Source organism: Chaetura pelagica, unplaced genomic scaffold, assembly GCF_000747805.2.
Source record: "Chaetura pelagica isolate M959 unplaced genomic scaffold, ChaPel_1.0 scaffold20, whole genome shotgun sequence".
NCBI classification, from domain to species: Eukaryota; Metazoa; Chordata; class Aves; order Apodiformes; family Apodidae; genus Chaetura; species Chaetura pelagica.
Genome location: NW_009951958.1, coordinates 6,189,152 through 6,205,896, shown reverse-complemented (window position 1 = coordinate 6,205,896; position 16,745 = coordinate 6,189,152). Strand labels below are relative to the sequence as shown.

General features: G+C 40.7%; 1 protein-coding gene across 1 annotated transcript in view; it reads left to right on the top strand.

Moving 5' to 3' along the window:
• Positions 1–16,745, top strand: part of ATP13A4 (ATPase type 13A4) — a 42,107-nt gene that overhangs the window by 1,651 nt on the left and 23,711 nt on the right. The window contains exons 2-11 of the mRNA XM_009999978.1: positions 6,391–6,564; positions 8,992–9,129; positions 11,347–11,417; positions 11,509–11,589; positions 12,361–12,430; positions 13,256–13,390; positions 13,797–13,869; positions 14,510–14,641; positions 15,773–15,943; positions 16,378–16,535. Of these exons, the coding sequence (XP_009998280.1) occupies positions 6,391–6,564; positions 8,992–9,129; positions 11,347–11,417; positions 11,509–11,589; positions 12,361–12,430; positions 13,256–13,390; positions 13,797–13,869; positions 14,510–14,641; positions 15,773–15,943; positions 16,378–16,535 (1,203 nt within the window). The remainder of the gene's footprint in view (positions 1–6,390; positions 6,565–8,991; positions 9,130–11,346; positions 11,418–11,508; positions 11,590–12,360; positions 12,431–13,255; positions 13,391–13,796; positions 13,870–14,509; positions 14,642–15,772; positions 15,944–16,377; positions 16,536–16,745) is intronic.

The following is a 16,745-nucleotide window of genomic DNA, read 5'->3' as shown; positions in this document are numbered from 1 at the left end:
TCTCCCTGCTCCAGCCCTGGTGCTGATGTGCCGCTGCTCCCCGGCTCCGCACGGCTCCTGCTTCTGGGTCCGTGCTCCATCCTGTCCCTGTCCTTCCAGCACCAGAAACACCCTCTGATTCTGTCCCCACTAGTGGCGCTGTCTCTAGCAACGCCAGAACTGAGCCTGAGCTAATTCGGGCTGTCTGGTGCTGTGCCCAGCGCTGTGGTACCCTGCCTGTCCAGTTCCAGCTGTGCCCCCAAGTTGCCCTTACATTGAATCAGCTATCCCAGTAGTGTTCTTGTTTCTCACCAGTATCACGCTGAGCACAAGTGCTGTGAGTTCAGTCCTCAGGGATCTGTACTGGGAATCCGAGGTTTTCCGTGCACTGGGAAGTGCTGAGCCCATCTGCACTGTGGATGCAGGGAGGCTGGCACTTGTACTGTGCCTGCAACAGGTGTGAGCAGTGCTCATTCACCTGGGGTGCTCCTTCTGAATGAAAACCACAGGAAAAAGGTTGATAAAGAATCGAGTAGTAGGTGCAATTAAGACGATAACCAAATTGTTCTAGATTTGGTAGGAAGGTCTGTGTCTTTGTAGCATCTATGTAAGAGAGAGAGAAAAAGGTTGGAAGTATGAGACGAAGATATCTGTGAGTGTGTAAGAGGATGAGGAAGAAAGGAAGAAACTAATGTGTTTATAGAAAGAGAGACCAGCTAGTGTGCATCTTTGAGTGAAAGAAAAAGAAAGTAAGTAGGTGAGGGACATTGTGAAGAAAGTGACAAAGATGCCTGTGTTTAAGCAGAGGAGAGAAGAAGAGTACATGGAGTAAAAGAGAATTAAGTGCAGACATTCTTTGTTACGATCATATACTTTAAATTATTGGCAGCCACAGCAAGTGGCACTGGCATATAAGGTCTCAGTGGCCCTGTAAATTATTATTTTTTTAATTCTAAGCCATGAAAAATATTTTTGAACATCATTTTTAATCCTCCTGAACCAAACTATTACCAAGCAGCTCTTGACTCCTCAAACGAGATCATATCACATGATGTAATAATATTACAGCTGACATTATGCAGGTGCCAGTTCTTCCAGAGTGAAATAGTTCAAGTTATTTTGAAAGCATGCAAGTAGTTAATTTGGCCTCTGAACATGCAATGCTTTCCTGTGTTGAACTACCTGTCCATTCTGCTGAGGGAAGTTGGGGAGTTCTAGTGAGAAGAAATACTAAGTTTTCTTCAGGGTTTCCATTTCTTGTTGCAGATAAGATGATAGATAGTCCTATATTTAAGAATAGTCACTCTAACTTAGGAAATCTACTCTACGTCATATACTCTACCCAAGGATATACTGTATGTCCCTGTGTACATCTTCAGGATTACTTTACATGGCTGGAGAACATTTGCTTGAATGAGAGTTCACTCTCCTGGTGCCCAGCAAAAACTTAGTGATGTATATGAAGAACATGAGATGACATCTCTCTCTTCATAACCATTTGTAGTACTAGAAAGGTCTCAGCAGCGTGAGAAAGAACTCAGCAGCTTGCCTCAGAGAGAGCTAATAAGTATGGTGATAAGAAGGGATTTATTTTAGGAATTAGCTTGCTGGATTTTGGTTTTTATTTGTTTGTTTTTCCTTCAGAAAGATCTGCTTTATGGTGGTTTTGAGAATAAACAATTGTTGGTGGAATAAGAAGAGTAGGAAAAACACAGTTTTATGCCTTCTGCCAATTTGATGCTCCTCTCTGTACAGTTTGGGGCTAATTCCCTTTGGACAAACCCTGAAGTACAAACGATGTCTTGTAGTGCAAAAGATTGTGGTAGACTTTGACAGGCTGCTGCTTCAGGAAGGATTTGTTTAAACATGTGTTCCTCAATTGCTTGTGTCTGAAGGAATGGGACAATTGCAGTCAGTCAGCTGGTGAACCCCAGTTTGCCACTGTATATTGGCATGTCTGCTTCTTTGGGATCCCAAAAATTCTGAAAAGAATCTGATCCAGGAATTTTATATATGTCAGAGTTCGAAAAATTTGACTCTTAAAATTAAGATAGAATCTGAAAAGGTACAACCTTGTTCATAGTTAAATAGTAGTGAATGTTGTTACTGGCTTCAGAGGGAACAGAAACAAACCTCTGATGAAACAGGTTCTGATTGGAAATGAGAATCAGTTATTAAATTCCTTGTGGATCTTAACCAGTCTTTCAAGTCTAATCCTATTATATGTTGTTATAGCAACAGGTTATTTGTAATAAGGTACCAGGTGATTGGGTTGCCAGAAATACGATAGTCCACAGTCACTCTTTAGGCTCCTTATTGGTAGCTGGAGGCCTTGTTTTCACCAAAGACAAGGAAGCCTGAACTTGTTTGACTTTTTCATTTAAATTGAACTCTGCAGATGACCTGGCAGTTACAGGCAATTTATCTTTTAAGCATAAATAACAAAGACTTGCTGGACACTGGAGTAATAAGCTCTTGAGTGCTAGCTTTGTATGATTGTAAAAGCAACTAAGAACCTTTCTTGGAATAAGCACGTTTTCTGCCAACTGAGCAACTCTGGCAGCTTTTTCTATCCAATAATCCGTGGCCCTTCCCTAGACCCTTCACTCACGAGTTAAACCATTTTGGTTTAGTCACTCTTCTAACTGTTGGGAGTCTCAAGGGAAAGAGGATGTCAACAGATGAGGAAACAAAGTTTCTCAGTACACTACAATTTATTAAGAATTATTCTACAGAGATGACATGAGCCCTGCATAGCAGCCTCTTTTGTAGACAGTGCTAACTCCTGTGAGATGATGAAGACTCCTTTGGAGTCTTACAGATAGCTAATGTTAGCTTTGTTTTCCACCACCCACCACTCTCAAGAGTCCAGGTTATTTGACTGTGCAATGTTATATGTGCAAAATGCACATGCTGAGCCTTTAGAACCTGCTCACAGAGTAGAAAAGTTGTCACAGTCCAAATCTGTATTCAGCACAGCCTCTTTGTGCAATGAAATACAACTCTGCAAAAGTTATTACCTTTTTCTTAACAACATAAGCCAACCTGGCATATATTCTTACTGGTGACAACGCTAGGATTTCTGCCAGCCCTGGAAGTATCATTTTCCTCAGTAGACATGCATTTGCTTGGAGATCTTCTCAGTATAGACCTAGTAAATCCTTAGTAAGTTTGAAGAACTTACAAACTCCAGTTACTGTAAGACATTCATGTGGTTAGATAAACCTGCTGAGAATCCTGCATCATGTGTGTGCCTGTTCCCTTTTTCTGCATGCACATTATGGATACCTCTGTTGTCGGTCTAATATTAATTCATCTTTCTTTTTTGGAGAAGGCAATGGTTTTGATAATTTTTCTGAAGAATTCCACTGTTGACTTACTTGACAAGTGAGAAGTGTTTGTACTACTACTGGTCCTTTTTCAACAAGGAGTTATTTACTTACTCAATGTTTTTTTATTCAGTTCTATAGTCCTTCCAGCTGAAGGCACAGGGTCAGGAAAAACACTTCAACCTAACAGGACATTGTATTCTGAAATTAAGTATTAGAAGGTTCTAGCTTGGGTAACTTTAGCACAAGTTAGGCTTCAACCTCAGTCTATTCCCTGCCTAGCTTTACTTCTGAGTGGTGTGGCCCAGGTAACCTGCTCCAGACATTTCCAAACCACAGGAAATTCTTTGCTTTGGCTTTAGATTCCTGTGTGGATGTACAGATATAAAAAAGAAGGTAACAGCTGATGTTTATTCTTTCCCAGCTCACTCCTTGTAGAGCTCCTGAACACTTACATTAAAATATGTCATGTTCATGAAAACAAACCAATGAAATGGAAGCACCTGTGTTCATAGGGCAGAATGTGCACTGGGTCAGAACAGCTCAAGAGTATCTATCTATCTATCTATCTATCTATCTATCTATCTATCTATCCATCCATCCATCCATCCATCCATCCATCTATCAAATGGTCTCTTGTGAGAAGCAACAAGATCCAGCAGACAAAGTAGTGGATCTCTTAAGAGAATGGCTTTTTTGAGGGGGAACTGGAAAACAAAAGCCTGGAAATGTATGCAGGCAGGGGGACTTGGGTACATATTTTGTTATATAGATGCATGGTTTCCCAGGCAGAGAAAGTCAGAGTATGCCCTAGCTCTATGATTATGTTATCAGGCTTGGAAAATCATTCAGCATTGCAGCAGAGAAGAGCACTGCCAACAAAAGATGAGCCCAAATGACTGCCAAGCACATGCAGAGTGCCCACCCTCTCCCTCCTTAATTGCATTAACCACAGCCTTATTGACTTCTCAGACTCTGGGTGTGAGCCACAAAAGCTGGAAATTAAAGGAATGATTCACTGACAGAAGCAAGATGCACATGGCAGCAATCTCATTCTTCCCCACCCTGATTTTCATGCCCATCCCAATTTGAAAACATTATTCTAGTTATTCCAGGTCCATCCATTTACTGGAGGGAGTTTGAAGGCACGTTCTTTTAACAGTTCTTCCCTTAGGCATCTCGGTCTCCTTGGGAGTCCCTTTGCCTTGCTGACAAGCTGTAAAGCATCTGGATCTTGCAATGAAGGCCATTGCTGTGAACAGTAAATTCACATCGTTCTGTGTACTACTCTGAGTGCTGGTACTACTTTTGTAACCTTTTTGTTAAGGATACAACTAGACAGAGGCAAATGGAGAGCCCTTCACCGTTCATAGGAGCGTGTGAATATTAATAGCACGTGCCTGTCACACCAGCTGCCTATGAGTAATCTTGCCTGTCTGCTGTCTTCTGTGAGCTTCTTTCTATCTGCTGAAGAGTTGAATTATTTTCTTGGGCTGCCCAGAGATTATAGAAGCCTTTAAAAGTGCTGATTGTGTGCATGCCAAGGTGGTATAACCAGGTCCTGTGCAATTGCAGGCCTCTTCACTGTGCCCCCTCAGTTGCCAATTTCTCCCCTTTAGAAACCCCGTGGAGATTACTTAGGTAGATCAAGTCTGTCTTTTGGGGAATGACATTGAGCTGAGGCTGAGGCAGTGTGTGGAACCACTGGGTAGGGCCTGTGTTTCACATAACAAGCAAAGACACCAGCACAGAACAAGGAATTATGCATTACTCAACCTTCCAATTACATTGTCTTTTCTTCTCACCTTAGGAATGGATCTTGCAATATCTGCGGCTACAGATATCTGATCTTCAGAAGCAGATTGCACAATTGCTGTGGATGTACTAGGAAGAAGGAGATTGAGGAATCTTAACCCTTATGTTGGCAAATTCTCCTGGTTACCTGATGTAATTTCAGACATGTAACCTCCCACCTTAGATCAGGGCTGGGTCTCTGTATTCACTGTGTACATTTCATTTCACCTTTACCGAGTCCTTGCTAGCACTGCTGAGAGGGAGTTTGGCCATGGTACCAAGACCTGGCAGCTCTTCAACTGTAATGCTGACAGTCACCCCTTTGAAGTTTTGGGCAAGACATCTTGCCTCACTGTAACCATTTCCCCAGCTTTAAAAATGGAATAATAATACCTACTCATACAGCTACAGTGAGTAGCTTCCTGTGGTCCTCTGAATATGAAAAGCATTCTGCAAGTGTTCATTAGTTGTTCTTACTAACAATTATTATTATTTTTGATTGTTAGGACAAGACACATTAGCCAGGTCCAAAACACTCATACTGGAGCAACCATGGAAGATGGTCACAGCCCTACAAAGGCCAACTCTGTGCCATGTTGTGCAAAGCAGCTCCAGCTGGTGCAGCCACGCCATGTCATTTGTACCATTACCCAAGTCTCTAAAGTGTAGGTGCATTAATGCAGCCTCACTGCTATGGCAAGGCAGCAGTAGTGTTTCTGACTCTGCAGGAGGCCCTGCCTCAGCTGCAGTTCTGCACCATTCTGCATCCCCTCGTGCAGACATACACCAGTTGTTCAGCTGTCTCAGCCAGGGGCTTTAAAAAAGCTGCCCAGGCAAATTTGTGTTACTGACTTGGGCCTAAAGGTTGGGACTTCTATATTTTTATATAATGCCAGCACATGCCCACATATACATTGTCTTATGCTTAGTTTCACAACTACATAAAATTATTTTGAGGTTTGGTCAGCAATCCAGATTTTGTGAAGTTGGATGAAAACTTCAGTGGAACATGCAAAATTTTTTCTAGCAATTTTTAGGACACATAAAGAAGCAAATACAAGTTGTGTGACTTGTTTTTTCACAGTACCATACCAAATAGTACCTATGGGAGAGAAGTGGATGGTGGGAAAATGTAGTATTCCAGGTGTTTCTTTAAGACAAATACTAATGATTTTTTTTTTTTTTTCCTTCAGTCACCAGCCCATCTTTTCAATAGGCTTGGGCGCCCTGACGGACAAACAGCAAGGTCAAACTTGTTATCAAAGAAAGCTTTCTCTTTGTGGTACAGGAGATATTTGGCTACAAACCCCAAGGCTGGCGGAGGGTCCTGTGCATTGCTGGGTACATCTTGTCCTGCGGAGCTTTGCTGCTGCTGTTTTACTGGAAGCCAGAGTGGGACGTGTGGGCAAACTGCACCCGCTGCAGCTTGGAAGAAGCAGACATTGTTCTGCTCCGAACAACAGTAGGTGCCTACTTTAATATTTAAATTAGTCCCTACTATGTAGTTAACTGGAAGATCAGTTAATTGGAAGGAATCCAGTTAGCTGAAGTCTCTCACATTGCTGATTTCCTGCAATAATATCCTGTGTTTACCATGATTGTTCTAAAGAACTCTGAAATATTCCACAAACTATGCATAAGATGATTATTGGAATGGAGTGTAACAGCTGATTAGACAACAAGGTGAAATAAATTGGGACGAAAAACTTGTAATACCTGTGGTTTCCAGACTGTCTTATTTGCTCTCAGTCCTTCCTCCTCCTTTCCACTATCCATGTGCTTTCTACGTTTTAGATCTATGCTCCAGATTCTAAAGCTTCTGTTTCATGGGCAGCATCCAGCAAACCCTTTCTCCCTGACTTTGGTGTCCTTCTCTGCCAAAATCTAACCAGTGGGCCAAACCAAAGATTTGTCTGGCTGTGCTGCCAGCAGTGTCCAACAGTGCATGATGAGGGGGCAGTACAAGGAAGAAGGCAAACTTAGACTGCTTGTTTTCTTGGATGTATGTGTCCTCCTTCTATCAGCACTTCTGCATGTCCAACAAGCCCATGGTTGACTGTACTCAAGCGCTGCAACATACACAAACCCTGATTTCATTCCTTGCAAGTTCCTGCAATACTGAAAGAAGGAAACGGAGATTTGGCTCTGAATCCCAACTGAGTCCGAATACTCCAGAAGCTGGCAGGGTCAGATAACTTCTAGAAGTTTGATTTGTTCTGCTTCACAAATTCCTGAACAATGGTGTTTGCAAACTGTGCAATTACAAAATGGATCACTTGCTACCACTGTACTTGAGCTGCCTTCTTAAATGAGTAGAGCAGCACGTAGTTAAAACATTGGGTTTTAAAAATAAGAAATCTGCCTGTTGAGTATTTTATACTGAAACATTCTGCATCATAATAGGCTGGGGGTATATATATATCTTTTTTTTTTTTTTTTTTTTAAGAAGCGTATTAGCTTTAATCTCCCTTTTTAAACTTCAGTTCAGTTTGCATTTTTAATTACTTATTCTTGTGTGTCAATTTAAATGGATTTGCCATGCTGAGCACTTTTCAAATAAATGAGGTTTTTAAATGATCCTTTATGTAATTAAACAAGAATTATATTGTACATTCTTGTTAGTAGGAAGCTCTCTCCAAGTATGCTCTGGGCATTTTACAATTTCGGATTTCCTGAACATTCTGATTATGTTAGTTCTCAAATGTGATGGCTACTGCTAATGAGGTTACAAGTAATCCCATCAGTTTCATCTTTGGAATTCTCTTTTGCTTCATATAAAACCTTCATTCATAATTCATCCTCATCTCTGCAGCTGCAATATAAGAGCCTATTAAATCACTTTTGTTATCGAGTTTTGACTCACTTTAGTTCAAATAATGAGCACCTGTGTTATTCACTGTTTCCCGTCTGAATCTGCATCCCAATGTCATCTAATTCTGAAGTGTAAATTAAAGATAAATATCAGAAAATAAATGTTATTCCACTCAAAATACCAGTTTACAAAAAAGTACATGGATAACTCAGGTACATAAACATAATTGAAGTTCTTTTTTGGACACTTACATTCATCAAAAGGACTTGTATTTGGTACAGATTTTTTTTTTTTTTTTCTGTTGTGATTTCCAAATGAAGTTTAATAACTGTGCTTTCAGAACCTGGCTGGCTCAGAGAATCACCTGTTTACATCTGCCAAGCTGTTCAGACATTAAATGTGATCAATAAGTCAGTCTCATAGTTGTCTTTAATGCAAGTGGTTCAGACTTTGGGACTGAAACTTAACATGAGGGTACTTATTACAGTAGTTGCTCTAATCTCTAAGACTGTACTACCAAGACTGCTTATCAGACAGTTCCAATGTTAAGTTTATTGAAAGAAATAGCAAGATCATTAACTCAACTTGTGACAAGGGCTTGTCTGGGGGACCATGAGGGAGCCGTGGTGCTAACGGCTTGTTCCAATGAAGCATTAACACAGGAATAACTGTGAGAAGGTATTGACACTAAACATTTATTTTGCAGTCCAGGTCAATGTTTCTTTTGATTTTCCCCTTACAGTTATGGTCACTGCATCTCATGTTGTCCTGTACTATCCTGTACTGTTTGCCTGTCCTAGATCATGAGTGGGAGGTTCACATTCTGTCCTTATCAGCCAAGAAGCAGACCTGTGGGCAGGGAATTCTTCACAGTGCTCACATTTTGACAGGACCAGAGTTCCATTCTGCTGATTTATTTATCAGTCAGAGGTTCTGAGAGGCCCCTGTTGGTTAGTTCTTTAAAAAAGCTGGAGCAGTGCTCTAGCAAGGACCACTGTAATCATCCACTCTGAGGTGATAGAGAACCTGGACTGTTTTTGAGGGAAATTTTAATGCTTCTCTTACATATTCATTTAGGATGAATTTCAGGTTTATTCTCGTAAGACTGTGACATGGATCTCTGTGTCTGCACTTATCAAAAGTAAATTGGAAAATCCATCCAGTGTTGAGGAAGACTCAATCTTCAGCAAAGCCATAATGAAGCCAAGTTTGCAAGTAAGTAAAGTATTCCCAGTATCTGGGAGACAATAACAAATCTCAGCCATGCTTCATAAAGTGAAAGTGAGCTGTAAAACATATCCAGCTAAGAAACTTGCAGCTTGATGAACACAGTGAGCTGTGGAAAACAAGCTAGAGATTTTGAAGAACATGCTCACCTCTGTAAAGGTCCTCTCTTACTCTGAGGTGGGTTATAAAAAAATAAATAAATCCGCACTACTCTTGAGAGAAAACCTACATTGTAAGTAGGAGAGCTTCAAGACACAGGGGTTGGTAGTGAAGAATCAGAGTTCCAAATCAAAACATAGGAATGGAGGAATTTAGGGGTGGCTGTGTGTCTGAAGGGAAGTTGTGAGGACTAAACACCACAGTAACAGGAAAACAGGGATGAATGCAGCTGAAGAGGAACAGAACAGAGAAGTGCCTAGTCAAAGCTGCATCAGTATTTCCAGAAATGTTTCATCAAGGATGGTCTGAAACATGTTTTACTTTCTTGCCTTTGTATGCATCAATTTGTGCCTTCAATTATACTTGCTGGATTCAGGTCTTGCACTTTTGATGGTTCCTGCAAAAATGTATCCTGGTCTCTGCCAGTTCCATAGCTTTAAGATCCCAGTGAGGCACTGAGGAGAAGGTAGATGATTAATTGTTTCAAGCAGATCACAGTGTCCCTCATGGGTAGAGAAATATAATTATTTCCATTTTAGAACAAGTACCAGACAGTTCAGTTATATGTCCTGCTTAGCATTACACAGTAAATTGTTGTGAGCAATAGGAATGCAATTGTACATTTGCTAATATCTGGCTCTTGATTATAGCTACTAGATCTTTGCAGTGGGGAACCCATAAAAGAGCTATATTCCATTCCAGGCAGTAGATTTCTAACTTGTTAGCATTTATTTTTATATGTACAGCAAATTTTAGTATGAATTTTCACTATAAACCTAACTTTAGCTGAGCAAAGCTGTTGCTATTACTGCTGCTGTGTGTGGGCACATATTAACATAAATAAGAAAGTTTACTACCAGCTAGTTTAATCAACTGGCACAGTGTGAAAGTGAAGACTGGTTTGTGACATTCTTCAGAGGATCAAATTGGTAACATAAAAAAGCCCAATATAGCCCTCAAATAATATGCCCTTTGAACAATACTTTAATCAATCAAAATATCTAGATAGAAAAGAACAGATTTGAAAGCAGGAAAGAGCAGTTTAATCCTTTACTAGCAATTTAAAAGCCCCTACTCATATGTAAATTATAAATACCTAAGTCCACAGAGAAATGTAGTGCCCAAGATCTGTCCAAGGACCTGTTCTGACCTCGAGTTGACTCCTTCATTTCCCACTCCAGTGTTTAGCATTGTAAATATTGCAGCTGTTACTGCATGAAATCCTAACTACAGACCTGTTGTTAGGTTAATGACTGTGGTTACAGCTCCATTTTGAGTGAGTATGTAAGCTGAGCATAGATTTCATTTGCCTCCAATAGTGCTTATTGTACTGGGTAGGAAGGGTAGGAATGCCCTACAGCCTATTTCTTAATTACTTCTGTGTATGGGTATCTAGCCTTGCCTTCTTCCGGCTGATATGACCATTATCTCCAAGAGGCTTTGTTCTGCCTGTGCAGGGCAGGACAGACTCCCTTTGCAGGTTGTAAATGGCAGCATGTGTTGCTAATGGGTAGCAGCTCTGCAAGGGCTTAGCATTAGCAGTGACTCAGGAAGTATCCTGGGATGGGCCTTCTTGTCTGTTGGCAAATCTGTTCAGCTGAAGGGCTTTGACACCATGTCCAAAGCCTCTGCTTCTATCAAAGCCAGCCAGAAGATGAGGAAGTTGTTGACTGAAGACAGGCTTTGACACTTGCCTAGGTACCCACCACTGCATCAGTGATCTCTTCCCTTTCTTCTGTGAAATGAGAGTGAGGACTGTATTCCTTGATTCATAAAATGGGGAGAGAGGAATGCTACTTTCTACTTGCTTGATCTAAATATCTGTAAAGCTTACTGGAAGCTGCACTGAGGTCAGGATCCCACTCTATAACGTAACCAGGGAGTTAATGTATGAGATTCTGTCCTTTCTCCCTCCCCACTCCCCATATAATTTGCTTCAGCTGTGCTTCACCCCAGTAAGGATGCCTAGCTAAGATCTGTGAGCAGGCCTGGGAATATTTTTGTTTGCTCTGTTGCATATATTGTTGTACCTGTTTTCTTTTGCAGGTGAAAAGTATCCAAGTACAAAAAATCCGTTATGTCTGGAATATCTATGCAAAGCAGTTTCAGAAAGTCGGGTGAGTTCAATGCCCTGGTTACACAAGTCTATGAGGAAGTCAAACTTCTTTGTGAATAATGTTCTAAGGAAACCCTCCCTTTATATTCTAGAGCCCTAGAAGACGATTACTCTTGCTCAGCTATACATGCCAAATTTGGTTCTGGTCTCACCTGCTATGAACAGAATGTCAGGTACACATTTTAAAATACATGTACTCAATATATGGATTTCAAAGAAATGTAAATGTACTGCTTTTGGTGCACTTTCCTTGAGTTTCTTCTGTATCCACTAATATGCATATAATTTTAGATGAAACAGTCATGCATGAAAAATGCAATGAAAAGGGCTAGAGAATGTATTTCTTGTCAAAGTTTTTGGAATGTCTCAGTATTAATCCCTGTTATTTTTCTTATTCAGGATATAACTGTGTCCTGTAACTAACTCTAAGCAGTTCTTATTTGGAGTAAGAGAAAGTCTCCATGAGATGGTGCAGATAATTGTATTGAACTTCTAAATCAATTAGTCCTGGTTTTTGAATTTACTGTATAATGAAACAATTTACAGAATAGTTATTCCTCAAACCAATAAATAAAGAAATTATATTCTGTTGATATAATACTGAAAATCCAGCTCCTAGCCCTAGCTCATGTTGAATCATACATTCAAATCCTCCTTAACTTTATGCAGAACTATTTGGTTTTAGATAATTTAGTTTTAGGTGCAGAATTCCTTTGTTTATGGTGCTTCACAAGGATTTTGGTGATTTGTAAATGTTTGCCTAAAAGACTGTGCTACACCTTGTCTGTTTAAGATGACTTCACTAGTACATTCATCTTTTCTGACACAAGTCTTGTAGAGGCATTTAATTTTTTAATTCTCAGGACTACAGCAAGCTGGAACTTTCTGAGTGAGCTACACAGTCACTATTTCATCTCTAAGTGATGTATCTTTATCCCATACAGGAGACTTATATGTGGACCAAACACTATTGATGTTCCAGTGGTCCCTATTTGGAAACTACTCATCAAAGAGGTGAAACATTTCTGTGGGATTTTTATTCTAGGCTACTTGAAGAGACTGAGTGTGTATAGAGATTATAATGGAGCCTATGTCTGGATTAGCTTCCTAATACTCTCATCAAGCACACTCCTTTTTCCAATCCTGTTTGAAACCATTCCATGAAATAACCATACATTCATTTATTCTCCATTGTTCCCTAACCTGCATCCCCATGCCTGTTTGGCTGCTTGGTAGTTGTATGCATCCATGTCCTGGGAGCTCATTTGTTGGCCTTATAAGAGTCAGACCTTACAAGCTGCACCAGAGATCTAACCTTCCAGGCAGAGCTGTATGTTAATCAGCAGAGATTAAGTGAGCAGCAGTAGCTGGTATAAACTTACAGCTGCAGAGAGATCCAGGGAGCTCATGACTCTGGGCACAGCACCACATAAAACACCAGTATCTTTTGCAGACAGGAACTGGCTGAATGTGGCCTAAATACAGTGTGGAGACGTGTTTGTGGTATGTGAGCTCCACCTTCACTGCACAGCCTGCTCTTCTCTTACCTTTTTTACATTTCTTGTAATGAAGCAAGCAAAACAGGGCTTGGGCTAAGCCATTCACATCCCAAATAAATCCTACCAGTCCAAGTAGTTATTTGGCCCTTCTGACAGATTGAGATGGTCTAATCTGATAAGACTGAAGCTACTGCTAACAAAATTAAAAAGGGGTTCAGGAGACACCACTCTTAACTCAATAGCATTTATTGCAGCCCATTTCTAACAGGGTGGACTTGATGGGCATACTGGAGCCATTTAAATTAGGGCAGCTCTTGAGTTTTGCTCTCTCTTCAAACAGGTCTTAAATCCATTTTACGTGTTCCAGCTGTTCAGTGTGTGTCTGTGGTTTGCTGAAGATTACATGGAGTATGCCACTGCCATCATAATCATGTCTCTCCTCTCAATTTTTTTGACTGTGTATGATCTTAGACAGGTGAGACACCTTTTTCCACAAGGAGGATTTATTTCTAATGTTTGGGAAAGGCCAGGATGTCACAACATTCACCTGTACCATGCTGTAAGTTACCCAGAGATTTAGTCTCTTGACATTTTTTAGTAGCAGGTGTAAAGTCCTGGCCCCCTAGTCATCATAATCTATGTGTGGTTGTTTACCCACATCCTCCCTTCCTCATTCCAGTGCTTTGCTTTGTAACTTTTTTTGTTACACCTTCTCCGTAATTAAGGTGGGGAATTTCTTTCTCTGTATGATTGTACAGTTCCTGGTAGGGCCAGACCTCAGTTTCTGAGGGCTCTCATAACCACAAATAAAGGCATAATTGTTAGTGGATGAATTGCATCATGTAAGATGTAACACTTGTGTGTTCTCCTTTAATTTATAGCAATCGGTTAAACTGCACAGACTGGTTGAGTCTCATAACAACATCATGGTCACTGTCTGCAGAAATAAGGAAGGTGACTCCTGTACACTTCTTTCTTCAATGTGTTCCATTTCTCTAGCAACTTATATCAAACCTGAGAGTGTATAGTATCTAATTCCTTCTAGAGCAGTTTCCTCTTCTGTCTGATTAATTAGCTTCTGTAGAGTGGGTTGATTTGGCTAGAAGTATGGTGTGGCACATCAGTCATATTCATAACTGTTTGAGCACAGCCTTAACAAAAACGAGCAGGAAAATTATGTCCTTCTCCTTAAAACAGTGCTGACAAAGTCCACCACATTGCCATTAAATGACTGAGAGTTCACCTAATTGCTCCATGCGAAGTCTTTTTGTTGCCATGGTTTTCAGAGCACAATGCAAAAAGGAGGAGCCAAACTAAGATATGTAGAACCAAGCCTCTTCAGTTAGGTCAGCACATTAGAACAATAACCATTGATTGGGCTTTCAGGGAGATAAGGAATTCTTCAGTTTCAACTGATGCCTGGGCTTTTCTAAGTACTGGAGGTTGCATTCTTAGGTCCTACTTGTGGTCTGTTGTTTATCAGCCATTATAAAGAAGTAACAATCTGTTTGGCAGGTAGTTCCTTGTATTTTTTTTCCCCCTTATCACAGAGAAATCTGTAAAGCACAAAGTTTGCGTTATATGTCGCCTACAGGTTTCCAAGAGCTGGAATCACACCATCTTGTTCCTGGAGATATGCTGGTTCTGAAAGAAGGCAAAATGCTTTTGCCTTGTGATGCCATCCTGATCAGTGGGCAGTGCATCGTAAATGAAAGCATGCTGACAGGTACAGCTCATCCCTCCCAGGTTTACCATCAAAACATCATCACCTTAGTTATGAGACAGTCCATAGTTGGTCTGTAAGGGAGTTCTTTCCAGTGTTTGCTATAACAAAGGCTGAATTGTAGTTAGCCCCATTCTGTCTAAATAGACAACATGGGCTTCAGGAAGGGCAGCTCATCCTTTTCTTCCTTTCTAGGTAGAAGGTGCAGAATTTAGGAAGGGGTCCACTGATTAGAAAAATGTTCAGTGGAGTGAGCAGGACAGAAGGGTGAGTGTCTGGAGGACGGAGCCAGGCTTTTTTCGGTGATGTCCAGTACAAGACAAGGGTCAGTGGGTGGAAACTGGAACACAGGAGATTCCATGTAGACATAAGAAAAAACTTCTCTACTGTGAGAGTGACAGAGCCCTGGGACAGGCTGCCCAGAGAGGTTGTGGAGTCTTGTCCTCTGGAGACATTCAAAACTTGCCTGGACACATTCCTGTGTGATGTGCTCTAGGTGATCTTGCTCTGGCAGGAGGGGTTGGACTAGATGATCTTTCGAGGTCCCTTCCAACCCCTAAGATTCTGTGATTCATGTAAACAAGAAGTTCCAGAAATCCCTCTCATTTAGAAAACTTCAACTGTCAGGAAATATTTATTCAACTTATCCTTAGTGTATCTACTCTGACATAAATAGGATATTTGTGAGCTGTCAAGCATTGAGCTAAAGACTCTCCTTTCACTGGGAACAGGCAATGGGGAATGTCATGTTTCATCTGCCTGAGGGAATAGCATTCACATGAGGTTCAAAGCTAGGTAAATAACTTGTGGCAATCAAGGGGAGTCATGCAAGAAGAGCTCAGGTTTCTTTTCAGGTTCAAAGTGCCTGGGCTGCTCTCAGTTCTCAGGCTTATGTGAACCTGTTGTACTGGTGCAAAGGAAAGCTTTTCACTGGCAGAGTCTACTTGCTTGCAAGGCTTCAAACTCTTACTCACTCCAAAGATGTCACAATATAAGAGTAACATTGCTCTAAACTGTTTTCTCTAGTAAATACCTTAAACTTGTCATCTAGAGGTCCACACACTGTACTTGAGAGTCAGCAGGCTAATTTTAAGGTGCACTTCAGTTTTCCTTATCTGAGCTAATCTTCCCCAGGAGAAAGTATTCCAGTAACAAAGATCCACTTACCCCAAGCTGATAACTTCAAGCCCTGGAGAATGCACTGTGCAGATGATTACAAAAAACATGTCCTCTTCTGTGGAACAGAGGTCATACAGACGAAGGCAGATGACAGAGGAGTGGTGAAAGCTGTGGTGCTGCGGACTGGTCAGTCAACACTTCAGTTTGCTTTTCCTTTCATGCTTTTTCTTTCTGGAACAGTCTGACATAATGTTCCCAGTCACATTGAGTTAGAGGTACTACTCCAAAGTCACATGAGTCAGATGGAGGATCTATATCCTGGGGTGAGCTAAGCTACTATGCATTGTTTCTATTTGCTTGACATAACTTTTACAAAAACCACTAGCTTATGATTATAAAGAATTTTGCTTTGCTTCTGAGATACTGAAAAAGCACCCTCCTCCTGAAGATAAAAATAAGTTTCTATATTCTGCAGAGTCACTCATACAGACTGAAACTAAAGATCTGGAGCCTTTTTTCTTAAACTGCAGAAATTATGATCCATTTTAAAGACCTCCATTCTATTTAGAGAAATTCTGGAAGTGTTTTCCTCTGGGAATTATTTTAGTTTGTCTTTTCAGGTTTCAATACAGCCAAGGGGGATCTGGTGAGGTCCATTCTCTACCCTAAACCCATGAACTTCAAGCTTTACAGAGATGGCCTCCGGTTCCTGATGTGCCTCATAGCATTTGCAGCCATTGGCATGATCTACACAGTGTGTGTATTTGTACTTAATGGGGTGAGTTATTAAATGCCTGAGATATGGTCACAACCCACTTTCAAGAGACTTGAAATTTGACTGGCTTCATATACATTTATATATAAAAATGTCATCCTTGTCACTCTCCTTTTTGCCTTAGTATACGAGGTAATTTTACAATCTAGTTTAATTTGTGACAGCACATAAGCTCTCCTACATTGAGTTCCAAGGTTCCAAAATCAACTGCTC